An 18926-nucleotide genomic window follows, 5' to 3' on the forward strand; every position below is an offset into this window, starting at 1 on the left:
ACCCTTAAATGTGAGAGGGCTATCAACAGTACTGTTAACAGCACTGCACCTGTAGCATTCCTCATTGATCTTACCTTAAGTCTGCACAAATCAAGCAATCAAATGAATATTCAACTTAGGTTAGCAACTGGGGATTGAAGTGTCAATCAAGTTCACTTTTCGTACCAAGTTGGGTGGACAAACGTAATTAATTTCTCTCAGTTTTGTTCCTTGACGGGCAGCATTGTGGAGTTGGTTGTGACTTTTTCCTTAAAATCAATCATGCTACACGGTTAGATTCAACGAACAAAAATCAATCATGCTACATGGTTAGATTCAACGAACAAAAATTAATCATACTACATGGTTAGACTTAATAACAGAAAAAAATTTCAGACAACCCTTGGCAATCTCTCATTAGACAAAAAATAAATAAATAAGTAAATAAAATAAAATCACTCAATCATAGGTTGCCAACTCACCCTTTTTTCTCTATTTCTTGAGCATTATTCTAAATTCTGATGGCCCCAAAACGTTATCTTATACAATTAAAATGAATAATTGAAACCTAGTAATTATGTCATGCAGAGGCACATACTATAATAATTGTGAATGCAAAAAGGCTAAGCCTCTATATGGTACAATTTTTTTAAAATTAATAGTCTATTAGAACTCATTTTCAATAAAATATTCTTTCAATAAATTAATTTTACATGTGAATTTATGTAAGCTTTTCATATTTTTTAACAATATATTCTTCAAAAATATATTTATTTACAAAATCTAATATCTAAAAATCTATGTCAAAAGGACTATAAATAAAATAACTATTTTGATTTTTTTTCATGTTTAAAATTATGTTTCATGTGTAAACAATCTTCTTTATTGTTTGTTAACCCTGCATCTCTTATTAGTATTTTTTTTTTTTCTATTTCGTAAAAATCTATTTACTAGATGCCTATGACAAAAGCATGTGTAACCCAATAAAACATGTTGATCAAGAAAAATCGTCAATCCACTCATTCTCAATAGAACCAAATGGATAAAAAAAAAAAAAAAAGGAAGGCACTCATTTTCCGTCTCTTTAAAAGAGAATTAAAGGAAAAGTGGGGCTCGTCTTGCCAACATATTTCAAGGAAAAATTCAAAATAAAAAGGCCACATTTATTGACCATTGTGATTAGCCACGTACACAGAAGCAGGTGCATGAATATAGCAATTACTTTTGTATTTAAGAAATAATGACGAACTTAGAATTATTGTATTAACTTATTCACATGTTTAGTCGGATGATTCGACATAATAACTGAAAAATCATCACTTATTTTTGTTCCTCGAACGAGAGAGCCTAGAGGTTGGGCTGCCTATCTACATTTAACTCTCGAGCTCTTTGGCCTTATTTAAAATGCTAAAATAAGTCATTTCTCGACTTCATAATTAAGTTAAAGAGGGGGATTCGATGGATATCCTTCTCTTTTCTCCGAATAGGAAGAAGCATAGAAACAAAATGGAAGAAACATGAGAGTATGGATAATTATTTTCAATCCGCGGAAATGAGAGTTTTGAATAAAATGATTACAAGTTAAATCATAGTAGATGAGTAGATCAATCTTAGAACAACAAAACGTTAGCGCGTGAAAATGAATTATTAATTTCATATGAAAAAGTGAATTCCAAGTAAAACATTCAATGCTAGTAGGCCCAATTTGGTTTAGATAAAAATAAACTTTTTAGTAAATTTTGATAGAAACTAATGGAAAGTGTGATTGAAAAATTATGAGTTCTATAAAATATACGAATAAAATTAATTATTGACCTTAACTTAAATTTAATTAATATTTTTAGTTGAACCAGACGCGAGCTAAGATCATTAGCAACCACAACTTGTTTTGTTGGATCCAATGAAGCTATAGATCATTCACAATCAAAACATGCATATATATATGTATGTGTGTATATATATATATATATACACACATACATATATATATACGTATACATATATATGTACGTATATATATATATATATATATACGTATATATATATATATACATATATATATGTATATATAGAATTTGGGGAATGTTTGGGAAAGAATGTTAGATGGTCTCGGGTAATTCAATTTTGTATAGTTTTTACGAAGGATACTGATATTAGCATTAGGCTCTGATACTAATTGTACCATAAAGCATAATAAATTTAATTACTCTATCCTTGAAGGTATAAAACATAGAATATCTATATCACTTGCTCCATATTCTTCAATCTACTCTAATTCTATGAGTAACATCTTATGCAAGTTATAATTTTTGTTAAGGAGATGTTTGACAAAGTTTTTGATAAAAAATTTGTTGGGCTATGATGCTTAATGGCCTTTTAGGGGCTGTGATAACAAAAATGGGCTAAAGCCCAAATTACTGGTTTTATAATTATTAGGCTCTTGCCCAATAACTTGACCCGATCCACCCTGGCCCAAATAGGTTTAAAGCGTGTTTCTATGGCGTGGCATTTTTTAACGCAGCTAGAAACACGCCTTCTTCAGTTTCTCTTGGGAGCCCCTAACCGTTGGATGAAACCTTGATCAATGGCTGCCTCTTGTGGGTATAAATAAATCCACCCCTTGCCCTAATCAGTTGGAACGTCATTTTTCTTTCTTGAGCAGCTGCCTGAGACTTCGAGATTTTTCCAAAACCCTTCTTCTTCTTCGCGAACTTCCAATCTTTGATTGGATTCATTTTCTGAGTAAAACTTCTGTGCGAAACCAAATACTAAGAGATTGGTAAGGGTTTTGGTGTGTGATTTTACCCTTGTGGTTTCCTTTAATATGATAGAGGAAAACCTTAGGGTTGGGGGGGATCGAGTGGGTCAAACAGACGGGTACAATCCTGTGTTTTTCATGAGTCTGAGCCCTAAACTAAAAGGATCTCCATCTGATGCCTTTTGGTTTTGAGTTTCTACGAGCTGCAAAACAAATTATTGATCTGGAATATTTTCTTGTAACTCATTCTTGATTGTTTTATATATTTGTAATCTTTGTGTAATAGTGGTATCAGAGCCTTCGATTGGCTCGTGTGGGTGAATTGAACCACGTTCTTGCGAGATACTGTAGATCTGTGACTGGAGTAGTACGATCTTGAGTATTGTGGACTGTCGGCTTCGTGAAATCTGTGGTGGTCAAGTGAAACAACCACCACTGTGGTTTAATTCTTTGAACCCCAAAAATTTTATTTCACTGTCTGATTTTTTTTTTTTTTTTTGTTACTTACCTTAGTTGAATAATAATGATTTCCTAATTGTTTTTGCATCTGGAATTGTGTGATTAGTGATAATCTGCCTATACTTGTCTATTAATCAGTATTGAAGTATACTTGTAAATTTTGTCTCTAATTCTTGTTATATAGAAATACTATAACAACACTTGTGATTGTTTTTGTTCTTGGTTTTTTGTGTTAATACCTCTCAAATTTAAAAAAAAAAAAAAAAAAAACTCTACCCTCCACCCAAGCCTTGACCTGAGATCTTGAGTCTCACGGAATCCTGATAGGGTTGGGTAGTTGATCTTTAAGCATTGTACTGGATATAGTGTGTATGTTAAAGTTGTTATTTCCGCACTTACACATATTCTGCTGTCTTACCTGTAATAGTAAAAATCTTTGCCTCTTATCTGCCTGCTGTGATCAAAATAGTATTGCTAAGTGTTACCTGTTTGATCTATAAAAATGACCACCACTAGCTTTCAACTTGGGATCTTTAATGGGAAGGGCGATTTTCCTATGCGGCAACAAAAAATGAGAGGGGTTTTAGTACAACAGAAAGTGTCTAAGGCAATAACTGGAGAGTTTCCTGAAACAATGACACAAGAACAGAGAACTGAATCAGATGATTTAGGTTATACCTCAATCATTCTCTACCTGTCTGACCAAGTGTTAAGAAAAGTAGGAAAATTAGAAAATGCTAAGGCTCTATGGGAGAAATTAGAGGAGTTGTATTTAGTAAAGTCTTTACCTAATAAACTCTTCCTTCAAGAAAGGTTTTTTAGTTTTAAAATTCATCCAACCAAAGACCTGGATGATAATCTTGATACCTTCAATAAATTGGTACAAGATATCACTAATGCAAGGGATAAAATTTCTAAAGAATATAAAACAAAAATACTTCTTAATGCCATACCAAAGGCATATAGGGATGTCAAATCTGCCATTAAGTATGGCAGAGACACTTTCACTCCTGAAGTTGTTATAAATTCTATAAGAAGTAAAGAACTGGAACTTAAAACTGAAAGACAAGGGAAGAAATCTAAGATTTTGTTCATGAGGGGAAGACAACTAAATAGGCAATATAATAACTATCCAAATCAAAATCATTCAGGAAACAGTAACAGAAAGAAATTCATGAGTAAATCAAGATCTAAATCAAAATCAAGAAATAACAGAAAGTGTTATGGTTGTGGTAAACTTGGACACTACATAAAAGATTACCATAAAAGTGGCAAATTATGCTCACAACAGATATGTCCATGAGTGGATATTGGACTCAAGCTGCACTTTTCATATTACACATGAAAGGTCCTGGCTTCAAGATTTTAAGAAGGTAGGAGGTGGTGAAGTGGTTATGGGAAATAACACTACCTGCAAAGTTGAAGGTTTAGGTAATGTGACCCTAAAATTTGAAAATGGATACATGTATACCCTAGAGAGAGTGAGGTATGTACCTGAACTCAAAAGGAATTTGATTTCTATAGGAGAATTAGATAACCTAGGGATGTGTGGTAGGATTGGAGATGGGTTGATGAAAGTGATCAAGGGATCTCTTGTCATCTTTAAGGGTATAAAGAAAAATGGAATCTATGTAGTTAAAGCTGAAACAGTACTTGAAAATAATGCTACTGTTTCTAACACTGAATCTGATTCCACCCTAAAATGACATAAAAGGCTTGCACATGTTGGTGAAAAAGGTCTTACAATCCTACATAAGGGGGGGGCATTTGGTAAGGACCAAATATCAAAAATACCCTTGTGTGAAAGCTGTACTTTTGGCAAACATCACAGACTCCATTTTGATTTTGGAAAGCATAAATCTACTTCCCCATTGAAATATGTCCACTCTAATTTGTGGGGTCCAGCCTCGACAATTACCCAAGGGGGAAATAAGTATTTCCTCTCAATAATAGATGATTTTTCAAGAAAAGTGTGGGTGTTTCTACTAAAACACAAATCTGAAACTTTTGAAAAATTTAAGAGTTGGAAAGTCCTTATTGAAAATCAAATGTCAACAAAGATCAAAATTTTGAGAACTGATAATGGACTTGAATTTTGTAACTCGGAATTTGATAAATTTTGTGAACAAAATGAAATTCTAAGACACAAAACTGTCCCATACACTCCCCAACAAAATGGGGTGGCTGAGAGAATGAATAGGACCTTGTTGGATAAGGTCAAGTGTATGATGGTGGGATCTGGAGTTCCCAAAGTGTTGTGGGGGGAGGCTGTTGTGACAGCCACATATATAGTGAATAGAACCCCATCTAGTGCTTTGGAAGGAAAGAGACCTGAAGAGAAGTGGTCTGGGAAACTACCAGACTATTCCCACCTTAAAATTTTTGGGTGTACAGCTTACTGTTACCAGAATTTGGGGAAGTTGGAGCCAAGGGCTCAGAAATGTGTATTCTTAGGTTATCCTGAAGGAATTAAAGGTTATAGGTTATGGGCTACAGGTCATGGGGGCTATAAAATGATAACAAGTAGAGATGTTACCTTCAATGAGGAAGAGATGCCCTGTTTAAAAAAACAAATATCTGCAGATCCTGAAAATTCAAGTGTGACTAGGTTTCAGGTGGAGTTGGGATCTCAAACAGTTTCTGTTCCTAATATTAATATGGGAGAAAATGAACCTATACTACCTCAAACTCAGACTGAATTAGAACATTCAGATGTGCATGAACATGAACAAACTGAAATGAATGATCCCAGTCAACAAAGTGATTTTAGTGACTATCAATTGACTAGGGATAGGCCTAGAAGGAACATTAGAGAACCTACAAGATATGAAGACTATTTATCCTATTCTGTCATGTCTTACAATGACCTAGCCTATAAGGAACCCAAGACCTATAATGAAGCCATGAGTTGCAACCAATCTGGTAAGTGGGAAGCTGCCATGAGAGAAGAGATGAACTCTTTAATGAAATATAAAACTTGGGATCTCATGCCTAGACCCAAAAATAAATCCGTAGTTGACTGTAAATGGATTTACAAGGTGAAAGAAAGTAGTTCAGATAATGAGCCTGTAAGATTTAAAGCAAGATTAGTTGCTAAAGGATTTACACAAAAACAAGGTGTAGATTACAATGAGATATTTTCACCTGTTGTAAAATACACAACTATTAGAGTCCTACTTGCATTAGTTGCACATCACAATTGGAAATTAGAACAAATGGATGTAAAAATAGCTTTCTTACACGGTGATTTAGATGAGACAATTTATATGTCACAACCCGAAGGTTTTGTAAATAAATATAAATTTGACTTTGTGTGCTTACTTAAGAAATCCTTATATGGTTTAAAACAGTCACCTAGACAATGGTATAAAAGTTTTGATAATTTTGTCATGACTGGTGGTTTTGTAAGAAGCTCTTATGATCATTGCCTTTACTTTAAAGAAAATTTTGATTCTTTGATATCTATTTTTCTGTTACTTTATGTTGATGACATGCTGTTAATTGGGCCTGATTTGAAACAGATAAATAATATTAAAGAGACACTTGGGGCTGAGTTTGAAATGAAAAATCTGGGGCATGCTAAAAGAATATTGGGAATGGTATACTTAAAAAAAGAGCACAATCCACTTTGATTTTGAAACAATCAGCTTACATAGAAAAGGTCTTATCTAAGTTTTCCATGCATGAATCAAAACCTCTGTCTTTACCTCTAGCTAGTCATTTCAAATTAAGTAAAGAGCAATGCCCAATTGATGAATCTGATATAAGGTACATGGAAAAGGTTCCATATACAAATGTTGTAGGGTCTATAATGTATACCATGGTCTATACCAGACCTGATGTGGCTCATGCAATCAGCACTTTAAGCAGGTTTGTGGCTAATCCTGGTCCCGAACATTGGGAAGCACTTAAGTGGTTACTTAGGTACCTAAAAGGCACATCTAGATCAGGATTAGTGTTTAAAAATGTAACGAATGAATAATGCTTAAAGGCTTTGTGGATGCTGATTTTGCTGGTAATAGGGACAATAGAAAGTCCACTTCTACCTATATATTTACACTTTGTGGTACCTGTATGAGTTGGAAGTCTCAATTACAGCCTATAGTTGCTTTATCAATCACAAAGGCTGAGTATGTTGCTGCCACAGAAGCTGTAAAGGAAGCTTTGCGGCTTAAGGGACTATTATTTGAAATTAAAATGTTAAGTGAACCTGTTGTTGTATATTCTGATAGCCAAAGTGCAATACACCTATGTAAGAATCCTGTTTTTCATGAAAGAACTAAACACATAGATGTAAAGTTGCATTTTACTAGGGATATTGTCTCAAATGAATCTGTTCTTCTTGAAAAAATTCCTACACAGTATAATCCATCAGATATGGGGACAAAGGTATTGCCCCTTTCTAAGTTTAATTCATGTTTAGCACTTTTGAATATTGATACAGGTTAATTCTCCAATACAGGTACAACTTGGTGTCAATTGGAGAGCTGCAAGTGTCCAGAAACCCTATTGGCATCAACGTGGAGGTTGTTGGGTTGTGATGCTCAATGGCCTTTTAGGGGTTGTGATGACAAAAATGGGCTAAAGCCCAAATTACTGGTTTTATAATTACTAGGCTCTTGCCCGATAACTTGACCTAATCTACCCTGGCCTAAATAGGTTTAAAGCGTGTTTCTATGGCGTGGCATTTTTTAAAGCAGCCAGAAACACGCCTTCTTCAGTTTCTCTTTGGAGCCCCTGACCGTTGGATGAAACCTTGATCAATGGCTGCCTCTTGTGGGTATAAATAAATCCACCCCTTGCCCTAATCAGTTGGAACGTCATTTTTCTCTCTTGAGCAGCTGCCTGAGACTTCAAGATTCTTCCAAAACCCTTCTTTTTCTTCGTGAACTACCAAACTTTGATTGGATTCGTTTTCTGAGTAAAATTTCTGTGCGAAACCAAATAATAAGAGATTGGTAAGGGCTTTGGTGTGTGATTTTACCCTTGTGGTTTCCTTTAATCTGATAGAGGAAAACCTTAGGGTTGGGGGGATCAAGTGAGTCAAACAGACGGGTACAATCCTGTGTTTTTCATGAGTCTGAGCCCTAAACTAAAAGGATCTCCATCTGATGCCTTTTGGTTTTGAGTTTCTACGAGCTGTAGAACAAATTATGGATATGGAATATTTTCTTGTAACTCATTCTTGATTGTTTTATATATTTGTACTCATATCTTTGCGTAACAAAATTTAAAAATTTTTAAAAAAGTTGATTAAATAAATTGGTAAAAAGTTGTGAATCCTATGAAATGCATGGTTAAAATTAAAGTTTCTCCAATTGAAAAGTTGTTAAAATAAAATTTTAACAAAAATTTATCAAACAAGCATTTAGCGTTAGTCACATTGTCAAAATTAAAACCAAAATATCAATATTTAGAGAATACAATTTTTACAATAATTTCATGTACCTAAAAACTATAAAGGACACTTTCAAAACACATCGACTTAAAAATAATAATAATAATAAAATAAAAATAAAAATTCACACACACGTACTGTGAATAGCGTCCTTTGAACACATATACATGTACAATTAATCTAGTTGTACAAATTAAAAATTCCATATACTTGTACAAGTAATCTATATATGTATGCCGCCCTAGCAATTGCATTTAAAAATTCTAAATGTCACAACAAGACAGAGAGACCAAATTTAGCTGTCTTATCACCTCATCAATTACCGAAAATTATTTCCTAATTCAAAATTCATTTTTTTTTTTAAATTATTTTCCTTTACTAGTGAAAAGGGACCATACAACTTGCGCATGAAATCATAAACTTCCAAGCAGTGCCATTACAATCAGATATAACAAGCCTAGTAAAATAATTACTAATAATCACATAAAATTATAATCAAACTGAAATATTATATCCGCTTCTTTTTTTCTCTTTAAAGTAAGTATACACAAAATAAGGTAAAATTCATATACATACGTTTCATCCCAAAATAGGATGGGAATTTGTACTCTTTTATTTAGATTATCATCTCTTTTTGAATGATCAGGATCACACTCAAATCATATCCTTTGAGCAGTTGACGGAAAACACATTAGCATATGTAGTGATAATTTCCAGTAAACACCAAGTTTAAATCGGGCTCAGTTTCACCTATTTCATCGACACCACCCAAGTTGAGACAACTTCAATACCACCACCAAGAACCACCCCACTTCCGGTTGCTATAGGTTGGGAAAATGAAGTCCAATGATATGCCCACTAAGGATTAACCACAAAGGTCACGGAGAAGAGATGAAGAAACCGAGAGGTAAATCTCACAAAGAGAGAAATTGGGCACACATCTTTGGAGGCCAAGAGAGAGACGGGAATATAAGCCAAGTAAATATCCAAAATAGATAAGTTAGGTTAGGGTTAATTGGTGGACTAAACAAGGCTCGACTCAATATTAATGGGTTTCAAATTAATAATATAACCTTCCAAGTAAATGGAACGAACCATGAGCAACACTATTAACAATAGGTTGCTTCAAACAGTTCATACAAATGTGAATTGTGTTGTCTCGATAATTGTGTCGATATACTAATCAATTATATGACCAAGGCCGATTGATAATAAAATTGAGGTTACATCATAGCCCGGGGGAGATCGGTTGACAACAAATTGCCTAACAGCATACATTTGCATAAAACATCATGATATATCCCCTTTATTTACAACAAATAATAAGGTGAATAAGACAACTATAAGCAATATTCAGCAAAAATAAATAGTAAAAATAAAAATTGAATTCTTGTTCACTATTTAATAAAATTAATGTTATGTATAAGGTTCGCTCAAAACCACAAGTGATCCCTAAATCAGTGTAAAGGTCCCCAAGAAAATATACAGAAAATTATATGGATAAATGGGACAAATGCAAATTTGTATCCACTGGTAGTGATGAAAGACTCTCTATCCCACATGATTCAACTCCTCAAATAGAACAGTCTCATTTGGCCCCATTAAGCATATCTACTCTCCTACTTTTTGCTAAATGCGCCAACCCACCCCAACCCACCCCCATATCTCGATTCTTTATTTAGATTTCATTGTCCATTAGTAATCACATAAAGAATTTACTGAATTTTTCGTTTTCTTTTGAGAGAGAATGGGATTTCTCCCAGGTCCTAATTTGCCATGCCATGCCGATGATCAATCACAATATAGCAATCTTGGTTCAAATTCTTCCTCTTTTAATTCTTCCCTCTCGTCCCAATCAAGTTTACTATCGATTCCTTCTCTAACACCCTCGACTCAACAAATTGAACACCCCGCCCCAGCCTGCCACCACCTATCTACCCTCAAAGGCCACTACTCCTATATTTTCTCCCTTGCCCTTACCGGAAAACACCTCTATAGCGGCTCTTCCAACGGTGAAATCCGCGTATGGAGCCGTGATCCATCGTCCTCAGCGCCCAAAAATCCGTTATCTAATACAGTTGCGGAAGGGTACAGTGCTGTTAAGTCCATACTAATCTTGGGTGATAAGCTGTTTAGTGCTCATCAAGATCACAAAATTCGTGTATGGAAAATTGATCACATCACACCCCATCAAAAGTACAAGTGTATTGCAACATTACCAACGGTTAATGATCGTTGCATGAGATTATTTTCTGCTAAGAATTATATACAAGTGCGTAGACACAAGAAATGCACTTGGATACATCATGTTGATACAATAGCAGCACTGGCTTTATCAAGAGATAGCTCTTTACTCTATTCTGTTTCATGGGATCGAACATTCAAAGTATGGAAAACCTCGAATTTCGATTGCCTAGAATCAATGTGGAATGCACATGATGATGCAATCAATGCCATTGTAGTGTCCAATGACGCGCATGTCTATACAGGTAAGTGGAATCATCTTGTCTAAAAGTTTAAAATTTTAAATAGAGTACTCGTTTATTTATTTCGATTTTGTCTTCAAAAACTCGACTGACATGTGCACAATTTTCATACAGGTTCTGCGGACAAAAAGATCAAAGTGTGGAAGAAAAATGAAGGGGAAAAGAAGCATTCACTATTAGCTACACTAGAAAAACACAAATCAGCAGTGAATGCTTTGGCTTTAACAATAGATGGCTCGATTTTATACTCCGGTGCTGCCAGCAATGGATCGATAATCGTCTGGGAAAAAGATGGTAGCGACGGCCGCCATATGACTGTGGCCGGGGCTCTAAAAGGGCACAACAAAGCTATCTTGTGCTTGACAGTTGTGTCAGATTTTTTGTGCAGTGGATCAGCAGATAAAACAGTTAGAATTTGGAGGAGAGAAATTGGAAAAAGTCATTCTTTGTTGGCAGTTTTCGAAGGACACAAAGGTCCAGTTAAGTGTTTGGCTGCAGCTGTAGACAATAATCATACTAGGGATACAACTGGTTCCGGAACTTCGTATTTGATTTACAGTGGAAGTTTGGATTTTGACGTAAGAGTTTGGCAAATTTGGGTTCCCCCATTTTAGATGTTTCCTCAGGCAATCTAGTACTTATAAAAATTGCGGTTTTAGCATTTTATTTCTTGAGTTTGTCGCTCTAGCAGCGCCTTTGAAGGTAAAAAATTTATGGGTTTGAGTCATGTCACTGTACTGTCGAACCATATCGAGTGCGATCGCAATTTATAATAGTTTTTGGCCAATTTTACATTTAGTACTTGAGGTTGCTTAAAAAGTTTACCAATAAGCAATTAACTATAAGTAAATTTTACAATGAAATACTTTTTCCACTTTTTAGAAGGATTCTATTTTTTCCATTTGCCTGTCCCTTCAATTATAGAAACTAATAGCTGATTTTCTGTTTTGATCATGATTTTATACCAGACAGCTTTGAAAAATTGAATAAGTTCTGCTTTATGATGTACGAAAGTGGGACTTTTAGTGGCATATCTGCAGTTAATATGTCATTTTAGACTTGACATAGACATAGGGAGTTAAATTGAATATTAAACAACATGATTGCTTTATTAAATTTCAAAGTTTATAGTTGACATATTAAAAATAATTTGGACTTTATTTTTTTTGAAAAAATATTATAGGGAAAAATTGACCTATTTGGTGACCAAAGTTACAGCACTAAGAAAATGAATCTATTTTCAAATTCCGAGCCCCTTTGTTAGAATTCTTGCACTTAGATATGATAAGGTTTTACCATGACTGTCAACTTATTACAGTTCAGGTTCTTTGATTGACTTGAAACCATTTATAAAGGGACAAAGCTACATGTACAGGCCTACTTCACAAGGTCTATATAGGTGGGTGGGGTGATATTTTTTGACAATATTTTAGTCATTGGGACCCATCCCATGTGAGTGTTCTATAAAAATTATGTAAACCATATCCCTGTGCATATGGCATTTTCCTCTGTAAAGAGATATAAAGGGATTGAACATTGTGATACTATTTGACAGTGTTCGATCATAACATGGATAGAATAGAGCCTAGAAAAATTCCTCATATCAAAATGACATAATTGTGGTAAGTGTACTCGAAACTTCTTTATAGGAAATAGTAACGCCATGTCGCAGTATCGAGCACCAATTTGAATGGCAGTAAGTGAATCAAAATATATCTCAATTTCATTGAATTATGAGACTGTAAACACGACTGTCACATAGACAGATGTTAAGTACCAGTTACCTACCCTGGCGTTATTCTAAAAACAAAAGGTTTTATATATAAAATTTACCCCTCACATATAATCTAGATAAACCTAACTTTATTTTATGGTATTTGTCATATCCTAAGACTGCAGTAATAATTGTTAATTTTAAACTAATAAACCATTAATCTAATCCATTTAATTAATTTAAGTTAGTTGAAAGTTAGGCTAGACGTCATATTTTTCGTAATTAATAATCCACAATTAGGAGATCCTGTAGACTAAACTTTTTGAGACAGCGAATAAATTTCATTTAATACTCTACAAAATAATTAGGAATCTGATTAGTGTCTCTTAATCAGAATTTATTATTAAGCAACTTTTTCCCAACTCCTTGTTTGGGCGTAAGCGTGGCAATTAATTAGACTAGTTAAAAACTTTATTATTTCAAAAGATCTTTAATTATCACTTTTTATTCAGTTGGGACTAATCAAGATTAAAAAAAGATTAATTAATGCCAAAGTGCATCATACATCACTTGATTATGGTCATTACTGCATGCCAATACAAATTTAAATATTACAAGTAATTAAAGATCCTGCAAGCAAATCGAACTTTTTAAGTAAATAAATGCTTAATCAAGTCAGAAATTAAACGTGTCAGGTGGCCATTTCACAAGCAAATTTTGTGGCTATCGGGGAAAAAAAACCAGGAGATATTATAAGTTCTGACTTTGGATTATAATTAAGATAAGTTAATTATATTATTGAGTCCACAATTGTAATGATCAACATGTGAATCCATTAAGCCATACGGGAATCAAAGTTGATACAGGTACATTTCGGTGTACATCATAAATTACATTCTTTCAAGTAACATCATCTATACCTTTGATTTTTCCCTTACTTTTCACACTAATACACAGATTTTCCTCACATAGAGGGAATGTCATCCTAAATGCATTATTCTATTGCAATGCCCTTGTGTGAATACATTTTGTTAGGAATTTACTTAATCATGTATAACGAAATTTATACAATATTTCAATTCCCACCATGAATCTTACTTGTGTTTTGAAGGAAACTGTGGTGAAAATAATACATTTTTTAATTTCTACAAAACTTATTTGCTAATCTTGGAATACGAACAATCATGATCTACAATCCACAATTGTTCAACCTCCAATGAAAATCCACATGGGAAAAGAGAATTATGTTAGCAAGCTAACAATTTATTGTATTAAATCTCAAACCCTAATAGCTTATTAATAATAGTTCAAATGGGCTTGATGTGACAATTACTTAATCGAGTCCAATTTTTATATTAATTAAACATGATCCATTAATTAATTAATTTGGCCTATTAATGAGTAATACAATTAATTAATTATCCAACACTTGTCGATTAATTGATTAGTATATTTCATTCTCCTAGTTTTCTTTTTATGTGTGACCCATTAAATTTTCAATCATTATATCTAATAACGTGAATTATTATTTTGATCTAATCACAATAAGATAAATTAAAATACTCTTTTAATTTATCATTAATTCATCTAAATTAATTAATTTATATTCTTTGTTCCAAATTAACATTTAATAATATGTCAAAGCAACACATGTGACGAAAAATGTCATATGGTATGACAAAATCAAACTTATTCATTTACCGTAAAGCTATAATCTAATCATCAAATGATCCGATCAATTACAAGATATGAAGTGTGTCAATCTCAATTATCGATTATATTTTTAATCCCACTATTAAGTCAATGTAAAATGAAAACTATTTTCAACTTATGAATATATCTTGATCAAGGATTTCGTTATCAATTTAACTGAATGAAATATAAATCATAATTTTTTATTTATCTAAGAGTGTCGAATTACGAGGTGGCGATTCAATAGTTTTGGATTGCAGATGGCAATTTAGCAAAATACACAAGTAAGAAAGTTTAGGGACCAATTTACAAAGTTGTTACAGGCCTTGCAAACGCTAGGTCACAAAAAAAAAATTACCTAAGGCCAAATTTCGTGTATGTGCGTACGCATCAAATGAACCATGCGTAAGCCTAGTTCAATTCCAAGAAAAAATGGTGTTTCCTTATTTTATTTTGAAAACTTTTGAAATGCAATCTCTTGGCATTTTAATATACTGTGAGTCGTCCAAAATGTGACAAACCTCTTTAGACCTAAAAATTCATAGATTCTAATCAATTTTGGAGGCGAAAAATAAAGTTAACAACGTGGAATCAAGGCGAATTGCAAGAATATTGAAGATTTTTCATCTAGATTCAAGATTCGCATCAAGAAATTTGAAAATTCCTATTTCTTCATTATTTCTTCTTTTCAGGTGATGATTTTCCAATTATTCTTTTGTAATTTAATTTTAAACATTTTAGGTCAATTTTTCCATTAAATTGGATGAGTGTTTGAATCTTATTTTCTTTTATATCAATTCAAGATGTTAATCTTGGAAGTTCTTGTGTTTTTTGATTGATTTTACATACTTGTTGCACTATTTGATTGTTTGGACATCAACTGAATAATTAATTGCTTGTTGTAATATAGAAATACTCACAATAAGTCTTAAACGAGATAAAATCAACATGTGGAGTTAGAATTAGAAATAATCACTTTCACACATGCAATATTATTGATAATCTAAACTAGATGCATTACTTTCATATAAATTCGAACTAGAAATAGATTTGTGTTAATCATAGGTTGATGTATATTGGGAAAGAGCATTTAACATATTAGCTTTATCGGTCGTAAAAAATGCATGAATTGAATTGATTAATTATTAAGAATTGAAATAGATGGAAATAGAGGATATGTGAATCCAATACAAGCATTCAAATAAATAAAACATCATAATTACTTGCTTTTTTAGAGTAGAAATTAGTATAAATAATAAAACTCAATTCTCTTTTGTTGTTGCTATACTTCGAATTTGATAAAAACTATTGAATTGCAAAATAGACCTTATTTCTCGTGAGAACGATACTCTTAACTCACAAATCTTATTACTTATATAACAATCTCGTACACTTGCAGGTTTTATCCGAACATGATCCGATCAATTACAAGATATTAAGTGTATCAATCTCGTTTATCGATCAATTTTTCATCCTACTATTAATTCATCGTAAGTCGGAAACACTTTTCGACTTATGAGTATACCTTATCCAGGAATTTCGTTATCAACTTGACTAAATGAAATGTAGATCATAATCTATTATTACCAAAGTGTAATGAATCATCTATTGATAATTCACAACCTTCATATAATTCTTGACATACTCGAACAATATCGTATGAGCAACTCTTGATAGATTGACATCCAATATCACCAAAGTCTGACTGTCCCCATATAAGACATTATGATGATCTCAAGTCAAAAGACCAATTCTACTAACGAACATTAGAGATTAACTATTAACATTCAGATAGTTATCCATGTGGAATCTTTCCAATGAGTTTCTAATATTTTCTTCAATAACAAAACATTTACTTGTTCATTTATGTGTCAATATACTTTAGCTTGTGATATCAACTACTTACTTTATAAGTAAGAAATGTCACTTGATGATCTATCCATAATTACGATATTTGTTTCTCACTATTACTTATGATTACGGATAATTTAAGATTTAGTCATATATAATTGTTATCTTACAATCACAATTCCTTATGATTAACAAATTACTAAAACTTATATTTATGGACTCTACCATTTAATTTATTAAAATAAAAAGTCAAACAAAAATAGTTTGCCATAAATAAAATGCATTAATCATATTAAAAGTGTGTATGTCCAAGATTGATTGAACCTTATAGCATAAGACTTACAAATTACTACTTGCACTAGATCCAATCATTTATGTATCTAAAATCATAAGAGTCTATATGACAATCATATTTATGCTACGATAACTTTTTGTCAATGGATCTACAATATAATAACTTGTAGGAATTCGTGTTTTTTTATCTACGTCATTTCTTTGTGTTATATCTCCGATGAGATGGTACCGACTTAACACATATTTGGATTATTGATGAGACCTTAATTCATTCACTTGCGGAATGACTCTATTGTTATACAGAAGCGTGAAATCAACGATGTTAGGAATAACTCCAAGTTCATGGATAAACTTCCTAATTTTGACTATAACCTTTGTTGCTTCTAAAGTAATGATGTATAAGGCTTGTGCTATTAAATTAATGATAGTTTCTTGTTTGGAGTAAACCAATATTCTGATTGAGATTTGCTATCATTCTAATCTAACTAGAAGTTAGTATTAGTGTGTCATCTGCATATAATATTAGAAATAGGACAACGCTCACATTATCTTCTCGTAAACACATGGTTCATTTTCATTTTTGATAAAATCAAACTTTTTGATTGTTTCATCAAAGCGAAGATACCAGCTCCTAGAGGTTTGCTTCAATTCATATATGAACCAATTTAGCTTGCATACCATGTTAGCATCTTTGAATTCAAAACCTTTGAGTTGTGTTTATATACTTCCTCTTGCAAGTTCCCGTTTAAGGAATGCAGTTTTAACATTCATTTGTCATATCTCATATTCATGATATGCAGTTATCGCAAGAAAAATCAGAATGGACTTTAGCATATGGCTACATGCATAAAGTTTTCATTGAAGTCAACTCATTGTCTTTGTTTGTAACCGTTTGCTACTTGCTTATTGTGTGATGGATGTTTCCATCCATATCGAACTTTTTCTTTTAAAGCCATTTACAACCTATGGATTATATCCCATCAAGCAAGTCGACCAAGGACCAAACTTTGTTTACATACATTGAGTTCATTTTAGATTCAATGGCCTTCACTATCACTTCGAATCAACATTTTAACTTCGCTTTTACAAAATTCGTAGGTTCATCATTCTTGATTAGTAATCATAAATAACAAGGAGGTCAAATGAACCTACAAGATTTACATGGAGCTGATGTGTCCTCAGGTGTCTCTACTTCTTGAATAAGAGTACGTCCCTTAGCAAGTGTAGGATCAAACTCATATTCATCTAGTTGGTCAGCGATATGTGTAGATTCTTGAACTCCTTTAAGATATATTATACTTCCAATGTCTCTTTTAGAAAGAACTCATTCTCTAGGAATACGATATGTCTTGATATGAACAATTTCTTCTCGATGGGAATATAGAATTGATATCTAAATGTTTTCTTTGGATATTCCACAAACATGCGTTTATCGAATTTAACCTCAACCTTATTCAATATGCTTTACATAAGCGTCACAGCCCCAAATTTTAATATAGACAAGTTGGGCCTTCGACATTTCCATAACTCGTATGGAATTTTGTCAACTAACTTAGATAGGGCACGATTTAGTGCATAGCATGCTACAATCAATTTACCAAACGATTTTGAGAGATTTGTATTGCTCATCATTAATCGCACCATATCTAATAGTATGTGACTCGTCCATTCAAATACATCATTATGTGACAATATATATGGCATAATCAACCACAAGATAATCATATTCTCTTTTAGATAATATAAAAATCCGCCTTTAAAATATTTTCTACCTCGATCATATTTTAATGTGAAAGGTTTAATAAATTGAAATGTAATATTTTCATTTGATTAACATTTCTTTGTACACAATATTTTTTCTCAACATCCTACAATTTTTCTTCTTTTAATTTTCTATTTTTAGACTTTTATCAAGATTTTTGTTGTTTGCATTGAAACTCCACAAAAAAATGTGAGATATAGTTGCTCATAAGATAATACATGTTCAGAAATGTATATTCTAATAATAAGCATTGTTTGTCCTTAAACTTTGTTCATGATAATTGTAGGTATCGATATATTGAAAATTGTTCTCTCTTAAATTTGAATAAATATCCTTCATCATTTGTTGGAGATAAAGGGATGCGCGGATACTATTTGGCAATAATGTATTTAGGAACTCCTCTTGATAAAATTGATTTGTATTTAGATTCCAAACAAAAGATAAAAATGAGAATCAAATATGAAACGAAATTACTAAAAAGAACATACCTTGAGGATGAAGAATTAAAATAATCAAATATTGAATTGAATTGA

The 18926-nt window shown here is 32.6% G+C and overlaps 1 protein-coding gene across 1 annotated transcript; it reads left to right on the forward strand.

The window, feature by feature from the left end:
• The first annotated feature begins 10188 nt into the window (after positions 1 to 10188).
• On the forward strand, positions 10189 to 11864 carry LOC111396534 (protein JINGUBANG-like). The gene is made up of 2 exons (XM_023022948.1): positions 10189 to 11083; positions 11195 to 11864. The coding sequence occupies exons 1-2, from the start codon at positions 10342 to 10344 to the stop codon at positions 11692 to 11694; spliced, it is 1242 nt and encodes a 413-aa protein (XP_022878716.1). The 5' UTR covers positions 10189 to 10341; the 3' UTR covers positions 11695 to 11864.
• The last annotated feature ends 7062 nt before the right edge of the window (positions 11865 to 18926 follow it).

The sequence above is a fragment of the Olea europaea genome, chromosome 6 (assembly GCF_002742605.1).
Source record: "Olea europaea var. sylvestris chromosome 6, O_europaea_v1, whole genome shotgun sequence".
In the NCBI taxonomy this organism is placed as follows: Eukaryota; Viridiplantae; Streptophyta; class Magnoliopsida; order Lamiales; family Oleaceae; genus Olea; species Olea europaea.